Here is a 12,441-nt window from a genome sequence, read left to right as displayed (position 1 = left end):
TGTATACCTGCAGCATAACTTCTGCATCCTTGTACTCCAGTACTCTAGATATAAAGGTCAGCATTCCACTAAATTTATTGACTTCTTTTCTGCACCTGTCTATGACATTTCAAAGAATCATTTACCTGAACCTCAAGTCTCTTTATACATCCATTGTATTTAACTTCATACCATCAAGAAAGTATCATGATCTACTTCAATCTGAAGAAGGGTCACTGGACCTGAAACATTAACTCTACTTTCTCTCCATGGATGCTGCCAGACCTCCTGAGTTTTCCCAGCAATGTTTGGTTTCTTTCTCAGTTCAAAATGGACAAGCTCACACTTACTTACATTAAACTCCATTTGCCACAGTTTTGACTGCTCAGTTAGTCTATTAATATCCCTTTTATGCTGTCATTTACATTATCTACAATGCCACCTAACTTTGTGTCACTAGCAAATTTGGATATAAACTTTCTATGCCATTATCCAAGTCATTAATAAATAATGTGAATAACTGAGGCCCTAACACAGATCCTTGCCCCTGTAATTTGCCCTCCATTCTGTCAGCCTCTACCTATGTTAATAGATTCTTTCTTATGTGCGACTTGATCAAATGCCTTTTGGAAGTCCATGTAGTCCTATCCACTACCTTAGTCACCTCTTCAAAAGGTTCTGTGAGGTTTCTCAGGCATGACTTACCTGTCATGAATAAATTGTGGCTCGCCCTGATTAGCTGAACATTTTCAAAGTGTTCACTTACCCCCATCTTTCACTATAGACTCCCAACAATTTTCCAACCACAGATATTCAGCTAACTGATTTATAATCCTATGGTTTTCCTCTGTTGCCCTTCTTAACAAGCAGAGTGATATGTGCAAATGTCTAATCCAGGGGGTGATCCTGAATCCTGAAAGATTATAATTCAGCATCTTCAGTGTGCTCCCCGACTTGCTTTAATGCCGTCGGGAAGAAACCATCAGGTGCTGAGGATTTGCCACTCTTAAATTCTTCATTATCGATGTTTTACTTGCATTAATTCTATTCAGTCCGTGTTCTCGATGCACTACTAATATCCTCAACGCATCTGGCAAGCTATCCTCCTTTCCTACTATAAATACTGAGGCAATGTAATTATTGTTTTTCCCATAGTTATTGACAATACCCCACTTTCAGTCTTTAGTTAGCCAGCATTGCTCCTGACCACCTGCTTTCCATTTATTTAATTATAAAATTTCTTCTTACTTACATCAATGTTCCTTTCCTAATCCCTTTTAGCAGCTCTTATAAGCTACTTTGTAGCTTTTTGTTGGTCTTTGTAACTTTCTCATTCAGCAGGATCTGTGCTGAACTTGGCATTTTTGTAAGCTTTCTTACTTTTATGCTGTCTCTTGTCTCTTTAGTGTCCCTGGCTATTTTTCCAGTGAATGAAGCTTTTCCCTTTCAGGGGTATACACTGGTTTTGTCTTGTGTTCTACACATTGTTCTTCAGTTGCTTTACCCATCAGCAGATTTTCCCTGTTTATTGTGGGCAGTCTCTGTCTCATTTCATTAAAAATAGTATTCCCTAAACCTAAAACTCTGGGAGCTAATTCATGCTTTACATTTTCAAATGTTACATTTAACTCAATTATCTTATTATTATTTAATAAATGTTCATGTACATTTAATTATTAATTAATTCCAGCTCATTACTAAATCCAATATTGCTTGTCCCTTTGTTGCATCCAGGACATATTGCGTTGGAAACTAGCCTGGACACACTCCAGAAATTCACTACTTTTCTGACAGGTGCTCGTCTGCTCCTCTCAATCTGTGTTAGAATTAGTATCCCCTATAAATACTACCCACACTCAGCTAATGTCTGCATTTATACAGTCTAGTGTTACTACCCGTGAGTCTGTACACAATACCTATTACAGTTTTAGATCTCTTACTGGCCCTCAGTTCCACCCATACAGTCACCACGGAATACTTTATCCTCATTATATCCTTTCACAACATTGAAGTAATTTTGTTTCTGATCAGTAAGGCTGTACCATCTCCCTGTCATAGAATCATAGAGATGTACAGCATGGAAACAGACCCTACGGTCCAACCCATCCATGCCGACCAGATATCCCAATCCAATCTAGTCCCACCTGCCAGTGCCCGGCCCATATCCCTCCAAATCGTTCCTATTCATATACCCATCCAAATGCCTGTTAAATGTTGCAATTGTACCAGCCTCCACCACATCATCTGGCAGCTCATTCCATACACGTACCATCCTCTGTGTGAAAAAATTGCCCTTTTTGTTTCTTTCCCCTCTCACCCTAAACCTATGCCCTCTAGTTCTGGACTCCCCAACCCCAGGGAAAAGACTTTGCCTATTTATCCTATCCATGCCCCTCATAATTTTGTAAACCTCTATAAGGTCACCCCTCGGCCTCCGACGCTCCAGGGAAAATACCCCAGCCTGTTCAGCGTCTCCCTGTAGCTCAAATCCTCCAACCCTGGTGATATCCTTGTAAATCTTTTCTGAACCCTTTCAAGTTTCACAACATCTTTCCGATAGGAAGGAGACCAGAATTGCACATAATATTCCAACAGTGGCCTAACCAATTTCCTGTACAGCAGCAACATGACCTCCCAACTCCTGTACTCAATACTCTGACCAATAAAGGAAAGCAGACCAAACTCTAGCCAGTAAATCTTGTATCCTGGTATGTTTGCTTCCCAATCCTGATCATCCTGCAGCCATATCTCAGTAATGGCTACAATATCATAATCTTCAATTTAAATTTGTGCCAGTAGCTCATTAACTTTATTCCTTACATTGTGTGCATTCAGATATAGGCTATACACTGTCACCAATCCCTTGACAATGACACTTTATTTACCCGTTTATTATTTCTCTCTTCTGGTTTATTCAATACACTTCTTATAGTTTTGCCATTACCTTGACATACCTGATGTAGCTCCCTCCACCTCAAATTTACTTGTTTAAAGTCCTTGTGACCATCCTGTTTAGTCTTGCTGCGAGGCCATTGGTCCCAGATCAGTCCAGCTGCAGGTTCCTCCTGAACAGAGTGTGCTGGAGAACCCCAGTAGCTTGTGCAGAGGTAACGTTCACTACCCTTCCTGACAATCTTGGTGTAGAAACTAACTTCAGTCTTGCCATAAAACAGAGTGCTGCAAAAACTCGTCTGCACGCACTGCAGGCCCATTGAGTCTTTTCAGCACTTTCTGTCCCATTTAAAATGTTTAAACGTACTCCCAGTGCAGATTCAGCAATTTGGAAATGACTCAAGGTGCGTCACAGGACTTTCTGAAATAAAGTTTCACATCAATCTACATATTAGGACGTGATTAAATGTTTGCTGAAAGAGGGAGGAGGCTTTAAGGAAAGTTATAAAATAGGAAAAAGGTAGAAAGGAAGAGCAGTTCTGAAGGCAAAGCTGCTGATATGGAGCAGTTATAATCAGTTATGTGAGAGTCCAAATTTACAGCTCTTCTGATGCATACATTCATTAATGTTACAAAAATGAGACAGGCAGTTAAAGCAACTCAGCCTCCCTCTCCCTGCCTGTATTTGCAATACAGTAAAGTTAAGATGCTCAATGACCTAAGATGAATGCTTTTTGAAAACAAGGTTATGCTTTTTGAGAATATTATTATTTTAAATTCATTCTTGTTAGCGTTACTGGCTCAGCCAGCATGTATTGCCTATCCCTAATGCCCAAAGGGTAATTAAGATTCAACAATCTTCATGTAAGTCTGAAGGTACACACAGAATAGACTCGACAAGAACTTATTTCCTCCCCTAAAGGATATTAGTGAACCAGGTGGGCTTTTACACTAGTCAACATAGTTGCCATTAGGCTAACTCTTTATTTCAGGGTTTTATTGAATTCAAATTTCACCAGCTGTCATGATTTAAACCTATGACCCCAGAACATTGACCTGAGATTCTGAATTGCTTCTCCAAGACCATTACCACAAAAATGTCACATCTTGCATTTTTCTAAAGAAAATCCTATCAACTACTTGTCTCCTATCAGTTATAACTGTAGAAACTGTATTTGGTTGATGAATTATGTTTAATTGTTTACAGGTACCACCAATGGATGAAATCAGAGGAGTTACAGAAGCTGACAGCCTCTGAGCCACTTACCTTGGAGCAGGAATACCAAATGCAGAGAAACTGGCAGGATGATGCTGACAGTAAGGACTCGTTACTAATACTGAAGCCATCTCAAGCTGACAAGGAGCAAGTCAGCAACACAGAGTTGTACCTCCATTCATTAAAACTGTACAATTACCAAGACACTTTGTACAGGCTGTGCTTTAAATGTGTTCATCAAGCTGATGAATATTCATGCAAGAGGACGTAAATCTGTCCATTTCAGTCCCCCATAAGGTCAGCATCAGGCATGTCAGCACAGATTAGAGATCATCCTGTTGTTGAAATGTGACACCCCTCATTCCTGACGAAGGGCTTATGCCCAAAAGATTGATTCCCTTGCTACTCAGATGCTGCCTGGCTTGCTGTGCTTTTCCAGCACCACAATCTGAACTCTGATCTCCAGCATCTGCAGTCCTCACTTACCCCTAAACCAGGAGGGTTTAGAATCTTAGTAGGCAAAATTTTTAATCTCCCACACTGTCCAGTTTTTGGAGTTATTTTTTCCACTGTGGTGTTGTATCTAACATGAACTAGTTTGGAATAGCTACATTTATGCTTAGAACCCCTTAGAATCCCATCAGTCCTGGCCTAATTTGAACCTGGTTCCAGAGTAAAAAGGCCACTCTGTAACCCACTACACACATCATTCATATCAACAACAACAAATTGCATTTAATTAGTGCCTGTAATGATAAATGCATTAACATTGACGCCAAGTTATAATTTGTATCACTAATGTGGACTTTTTTATTGAACCACAACTGGCAGGTCTACACTTAACAAAATGTACCAATAAATAGTGATTTCTCGAATAAAATCCCCACCAATCAATCTTTATCAGGCAAGTGCTTCTATTTGTCAATACGATAGGAGTAAATACAAAGTTGATGTCTTAACCAAATTGTGCCAGCTGGTACAGTTCAATACTTACCAATTTGAAAGCCTTGCTGATTTCAGTGAAATTCTGCTATTCAAATTGCTGTTCACACTGTTAACAACTACGTGTTATTTCATTATTGTGATGTATTTGGTCTGAGAATTTACACTGAACCGCAGGCCAATTGTGTGCACGAGTGTGCCACCCCATCCCAAAATTTGTAGTGAGTCTGTATTTAAAAATCTGAACAGTGACACTGTTCTTGTATTTTGGCAGAGTGTACCTTCATAGTATTGGATAAGCTGAAATGGGTGGGTGGTTTGTGCACAGAAGAGGACTGCATGGTGGGAGATGTGAATCTGTTTCTCACAGATCCTGAAGACCCCACAACCGCTGAGATTGAAATCATGATCGCAGGTAAGCTACAAGTTACACTGTCACGAAGATTCCAGTAATTCAGTATTCATACTCCGCCATAATGTGCTGTTGTAATAAGTAATGGCACCTGCTACTTGTAAGACTTGGCTTTGTCCATTTAGCATTAGTGATGCTTTTCACTCCAAGTTGTTTGAAGTGCAGACTGAAAACTGAGGGACCACACAACTGGGACATAAATAAAAATGGCAAGAAACTGTCATTTCCTTAACTGGTTAGATTAGATGATTGTGAAACTCACAGACCAAAGACTGAGAAGAAAGTTTTTTAAGATCATTCATGGGATGTGGGTGTTGTTCATCTCTAGTTGTTCTGGAGAAGATGGTGCTGAGCTGCCTTCTTGAACCACTGTAGGTACACTCACAATGCCATGAGAGAAGGAGTCCAGGATTTTGATCCAATCACACTGAAGAAAGTGTAGGTTAGAGTGAGTGAATTCAGAAACAAATCAGGCACAGAAAGAGAAATAAAGAGGGGAAAAGGACAATTGAACCAAGGTGGAGAGATATAGAAAAGGTAAAAATTAAAAGCAAGATTTTCATTTTAAAAATCCAATTAAAATTTTAATGAATCCTCCTTGCTAGTTAACTACGTGAGTTTCATTGGCAGTAAAGAACAATTAGCACACGTTTAAGAGAATTTAGACTTAAATGTGCTTCTTAAAGTAAATGAACCTTAAGTGGTCTAAAACCTGTTCCTTGCATCACTTATGAGTCTGAAAATAAAGATGTTCCCTTACAAACTCTTCTACCTAAATTCATGTACTCCCGGGGGTACGTTTGCCAATATTAACATGTGATAGTTCTCCTCGTATTGTGTGTTACTCATGGTAATGTTAGTGATGCATTGTCTTCTCTAATAATATCAAATATTGTGTGTTCTCCTTCTGTCAGAGCCCAGTTATAGAGGAAAGGGGTTTGGTAAGGAAGCAACGATGGTGATGATGTATTATGGTGAGAACATGCATGTTAATGTTATCGCATCCTGGGTGGTTGTTTTTTTTCTTTAATGCTATTGGTCCCTCTTTAAAATTAAAGAACTTACTGTTGCTCCATAAAGCAGCTGAGACAGTTGGGTTCTGAAAATTGACAAATTGGTTAATTATTTAAGGATCAGTACAAAAAGACGATTGACATAGTGCAGACATTCACAGCAAAATATCTGAACTTTCAGAGCACATTACCTTTTTCTGAAAAATAACTCCTTATGTGGAGATGTATTCAGCAGAAAACTTTTCCTTATTGTTGGCATCTTTATCTTTGGCAATTTTGTCCAGAACCCAGCTTGCTCTGTCTTTCTCAAAGGCCCTCTCCATGTAAACTGTCCTGTTAAATCCGCAGTCTTGCTGTAATCTTGCTGTTTCCCGACCATGTACAAAGCTACAATTACCAAGATTCTGATCACCCATCCATCTCTCATTGTACATGTTTCCCTACTCCTAATATATTTGACTCTAATGTACATTACCAATGACTTCTTTACTTCCCAACTTAGTCACCACCCCTGTGACCTACAGTTACATTCTTTGCTCCTTATTACCCTTATTACCCTTCAGCTAAACCATCAGCAGCATTGCACAAACATATCTGCCATCTACACTCAATTCAACATGCGAATGGGTTGATTTGGCTAGTAACAGAATGCTTACAAAGACATTGGCGAAGAAAGAGAGGTTGGAGATTGAGTGATAATTCGAGTTGCATTTGCGTAACACTTTTCACTATCTCTGGATATCTCAGAACTTGTGGACAATAAAGTACTTTTTGAAGTGTTGTGACTATTGAAATGTGAGAAATTTAACAGTCGGTGTGCAGGCAGCAAGAACACACAAACAGTATTGTGATGATAAACAGATAGTCATCTGTTTTTGTGATGTTGACTGAAGGATAGATATTAGCTAAACACGGGGGATACCTTTCCCACTTTTATTCGAAGTAATGCCATGCGGTCATATTTTTTTAACAGCAGTCTTAAAGTATAGAATGAGGTAATATTAGAAAGGTCAAGAGGTGTTTGTTTAAAGAGGGAGGGTTGACAGTAGAGTTGAAGGACAAGGGACAGAATCTTAGCAGAAAAAAGCATGAACAGCATCATTTAATATAGGATCCAGGAAAGGACGTTGGATGGTCAGCAGTTTGGTGTTACTGGGAGAAGGAGATGGGATTCATGGGCAAGTTGAGCATGAAGGGAGCACCATTGGTGACAGAAAAGAAATTAACAAATTTAGACTTAAATCTGCACCTGGGAGAGAACCGTACGGGATGTCAGGCCCGAGGGAAACAACAGAGTCAGCTAGGTATATGAACTCTATCTTGATTAAAAAAGAAGTCGGAGTATGACATTTGTTCATATTTTTTTCCCCCAGGAGTCACTAAACTGGGGATAAAAAAATTCCAAGCTAAAATCAACCTGGAAAATACAATCAGCATCGCCATGTTTCAAAGCTTTCACTTTGAAGAGGTAAGACACCTTATTCCTGTAACTTTCCACTCCAGCGCCAATAATATCACAATTTGACAGGTTATTCCTTCTGTACTCAACTGTCAGATCTATATGAATGCACCAGTTGTCAGATGACATGCTGTTAACCTCAGTTTATAGAAATAGGAGTCACCATTTTTAGCCCTTAAACCTGCTCCACTATTCACTCAGATGTCAGCTTCTCTGTGAACCACCTTTCACCTACCTGTCCTTGCCCATCTTTATTACCTTTTGTTAATGAAAATTTACCCACCTCAATTTTAAAATCTACAATTAATTGACTTTGACCGTCCTTTGTGTGTAAAAGTTTTGTTTTCACTACTGAAATATCTAATTCTACAGTTCCTATTGTGCAATCAAACAGCATAATCTTGTTTCTGCTAAGTGACTAGAATCGGAATAACATCGATTTAGGTTGAATTTTGCTTTCCAGTTATCTGCAGTTTTCTACCCATCTCTCCCAAAGGTGCTGGCCTTTGCCCGATATCTGTACATAGATTTATCCAGCTTTCCAGTGTGTTTGTTTTAATGAATAGAATGTGGACATCGAGTCTGGCAGGTTATTGGGACTGTTGTTAGGTTCAGGGCAGAAGCTAAATCTTTCTAGACCCATCCACACATTGTTTTCCAGTGGAGCGGTGACTGAGAGTAGAAACTGTATTGGATACCTTTCTGCAGCCTCCTCACAAGCCATGGGTTGAGTGTAGCACTCCAACTCCAGCTCAAGCGAGAGATCAGGTATCTCAGTAAGACCATGGTGCACTGCCCATTTCACACTCCCTGGGTAACAGCAGACCTGTGCTATACCAGTCCCGGGAGTTCCACTCTGTATCCAAGCAGTACATCATCTACCCTGGATGTGCTCAGTGAGTGTAAAGGCAGCTTTACTTGCTGTAGATAGCACATGCTCAGAGAGTTCGGAAATGGAAACTGCTCTCTTTTCAGTAATGATCTTTATTATATAAACAACACAAAGATTAAAAGCATAAAATTTATTCTGATGCTTGTCCACGACCTTTAGATTGGGATTTGTTATTAGGACAAAGGGAGTTGGATTGACAGAGCACTCCCCCACCTCAACAACTGTGCAGTTCAACTGTGCTCCCCACACTGCATCATTCATATTGTACTGGGTTTCATCTTAAATATCCTAACAGTGTTTTGTTTTCTGATATTTTGAGGTTTCTGTCAGTGATGTCTTTCAAGAAGTAACACTCGGTTTAACTGTGGACAACTGCAGGAAAAAGTGGCTCCTTGAACAAATGAGTCACGTCGAGGAGAAGCAGTATAGGTAACAACTGGAGGAGCCATTGGGCGATTCAGCAGCCCACTGACTGAGAGGAATCTTACAGCATGGAATGACTATCTAAAAAAGTCTATTCTTGCTGTTCAAAGCATATAATGTTGAAACGTGGCTGGGTTAAATGCCGTTGTTCCAGCATCATAAAATCAATGAAACCTGTTATTCACTGCTGAATCACAGGTACTCTCCATGTTAAATGGAATACAAAAAGGACTTTTGTGCAGTTCCCCTGCCTTGGTTTTGTGAATAATGGTTAGCCACATTATGCTACACAGATCAGGGAGATTGGAGCTTTGATCAGGGGCAATGTAGAGTGTTACATTGAACCAATGTTCACCCTCTGGTTCACTCTCCATTGGAACTGTATTACAATGTACACAGCTCAATCGAAAAGATGAATGGCCTGTTACATGGTTCTGGAAAGCCCTTGGCATCTGAGGCTGTAAACGTTTATTCATCCATATGGTGGTGAGTGCAGGAAAGTACAGTGTTTTTATTTCTATACTAAGATTCACAGCTATATGACACGGTGTTCCACCCATTTTATTTACACAGATAGCTGGGAGGACACTGCCCAGTAAATCTGTTTCTGTGAGAACTGAAGTACAATGTGGGAGAGTTTGAAGCAGAGGGCAGTTTTTTTCAGGAGCCATTTCAAATTTAATCACAATAAATTTATCACTTTTAAACTTAATTTTGTAATGATATATTCATCTATTAGGTTGTCTGTGCTGACACAACTGAAAGGTTTCCATTTATTGCCCGGTTACTGCCCTCAACAACAACTTTTGACTCGGCACGAAGAGAAAAAGAGTCAAATCTGTAGCAACTAACAAAAACTAACTTTATTAGTTTAGTTAAAACAGACATACAATTCACATATTTTGGTTACGAAAGGGTTAAAAGCATGCATGCAATTCATACAAAACTAAAATCTATGATCGCAACCACTAGGTTTCTCAGACTTTCTCTGAACAGTGAACAAAAATAAAGGCTAATACCTGAGAATAGGAGTTCACGCTGACCAGGCGATCCATCAGTTCTCTGGAGTAATCTCCATGCTTTCATGGATGGAGTCCTCAACTTTGGTGAAGGTTAAACTCTGGCGTTTTCACTGCTGACACGCCTAAAATCCATCTTTTTTTTCTTTCTCCTTATCTTTCAGAACTGTGGTGTCTTTTCCTCATTGGTTCTGGCTCATTTAGCGAGCCTGTGTTTTTTTGTTATTGGCTCTGGCCCAAGGACACCAGTAGCATTTCCTAAATATCTTCCAAAGAATAAGGATTTGGACCTTATGTCACTTCCCTTGTTTTTCTCTGAGCTGACCCAGTTCAAACTGATTCCAGCCAGCCAGCACAAGACAGTGACTAGGGCTCAGGCCATTTGAATTCGCAAGCTGTTTTTAGGTGTGAGCAACCCCTGGCCAACACATTGCATCTGCCCAAAACGTGCATGATGTTGTTCCATCATGGTGTGTTTACATCACTACAATCTCATCGCGTCTGCATGAAATGCACAAATGCAGTAAGACTACAAGTAAAGCAGTGATGTCATTCATCATGGTGTGATTACCTTACGAGAAATGTACGTATATCGGAGATTGATGATGATACAGATGTCCCCAAAACACATTGTGCCGCTATGCTATTATAGCTGCCCATGTGCAGGATGAAAGTCAGTAATCCAAATGAAAACAGATGCTATGCATATGCAGAATTTGAAAATTGTTCGAAAGTAGAGAATTTTATAACTTTGTATGCACAAAGTTAAAAAAGCACGGGTAAATGAGACAGCAATTGAAATTCATGACGAGCGCAATTTCAAGGCTCTTGCCACATGTGAACACTAGAATTCATTTTATTTGTCACATTCATGCTTCTGATTGTGACCTTATTTATTCCCAGACACATACCTCCCAACTAAATAATCATCACCATAAAACATAGGACAAGGAGATCATTTAGCCAATTGACTCTGCCTTACCATTCAGTGAGATTGTGGCTGATCTAATAATCCTCAACACCGCTTTCCTGTCTTTTCCCCATAACCCTCGATTTGCTGACTGATTTAAAATTCTGTGTATCTCAGCTTGAATATACTTAATCACCTAGTGTATACAGCTCTCTGTGCAAAGTAATTCCACAGATTTGCTACCCTGTGAGAGAAGAAATTCCTCACCTCTGCCTTAAATGTGTGACACCTTCTGAGATTTTTGCTCTCCGGTCCTAGACGCCCACGAGGGAAAACAATCTCTCTCAATCTACCCTGTCAAGCTCCTGAAGAATATTGTATGTTTCAGTAAGATCACCTCATTCTGTTAAGGAAATCTCTCCGTGCCCAGAATCAACTTAGTTAACTTCAGTACACTGCTTGTAATGTCAGGATACCTTTCTTATAATAAGAGGATCGAAACTGTTCACAGTATTCCAGCTATGGTCAGATTAATGTTTTGTGTAGTTTTAGCAAGTTTTATGTATTTTTACACACCATTCACTTTGAAATAAAGATGAACATTCTATTTGCCTTCCTTATCACCTGCTAAGGGGTTTTGTGAATTGTGCACAAGGCTCACAAATCCCTCTGTTATATAATATTCTGTTCTTCCGGTGAAAGAGCAGAACCTCACATTTACCACCATTATATTAATCTGCCAGATTTTTGCCCATTCGTCTAACAGTCTATCTCTCTGTTGACACTTTGTCATCCTCACAACTTGCCTTTCTGCCTATTTTTGTGATATCCGTAAACTTGGCGATATATTAACTTTGGTCATCTGAATCATTGATATATATTGTAAATAATTGTGGCCCCAGCACCAGTTACAGTTTGCCATCCTGAAAATGCCTCCTTTATCTCCACTCTGACTTTGTTTAATTAGCCAATCGTGCATCCATGCTAATACTAAGTAGTTATATGTACCCTATCAAATTCCTTTTAGAAATCCAAATATATTATGTCTGCTGCTTCTCCTTGATATATCCTGCTTGTTACCCTCTCAAAGAACTACTCATTTGTCAGGCATGATCTCCACACCATGAAGCCATACTGACTCTCCTTGATTATGTGTTTCTAAATATTCTATTATTAATTTGTTCAGAATACTCGCATTTTCACAATGACAGCTGATAAGCTAATGGGTCTCCAGTTATATTTTTGTCTCACATTTTTTTGAATAAAGTCTTTATATTGGCAGTT

The 12,441-nt window shown here is 39.4% G+C and overlaps 1 protein-coding gene across 3 annotated transcripts in view; it reads left to right on the top strand.

Annotated features, from left to right (window-relative positions):
* Positions 1 to 12,441, top strand: part of nat9 (N-acetyltransferase 9) — a 19,877-nt gene extending 7,436 nt beyond the window's left edge. For all 3 annotated transcript variants that reach the window (XM_043714318.2, XM_043714320.2, XM_088000416.1), the window contains exons 2-6: positions 4,079 to 4,188; positions 5,304 to 5,444; positions 6,356 to 6,415; positions 7,828 to 7,922; positions 9,125 to 12,441. In XM_043714318.2, coding sequence (XP_043570253.1) covers positions 4,079 to 4,188; positions 5,304 to 5,444; positions 6,356 to 6,415; positions 7,828 to 7,922; positions 9,125 to 9,238 — 520 coding nt within the window. In that variant the 3' untranslated portion in view covers positions 9,239 to 12,441. The remainder of the gene's footprint in view (positions 1 to 4,078; positions 4,189 to 5,303; positions 5,445 to 6,355; positions 6,416 to 7,827; positions 7,923 to 9,124) is intronic.

The sequence above is a fragment of the Chiloscyllium plagiosum genome, unplaced genomic scaffold, assembly GCF_037043375.1.
Source record: "Chiloscyllium plagiosum isolate Xiang-an unplaced genomic scaffold, Cpla_swu_hap1 HiC_scaffold_25, whole genome shotgun sequence".
NCBI classification, from domain to species: Eukaryota; Metazoa; Chordata; class Chondrichthyes; order Orectolobiformes; family Hemiscylliidae; genus Chiloscyllium; species Chiloscyllium plagiosum.
The sequence above is the reverse complement of the archived record's forward strand: the minus strand, read 5'-3'. Positions and strand labels throughout refer to the sequence as shown.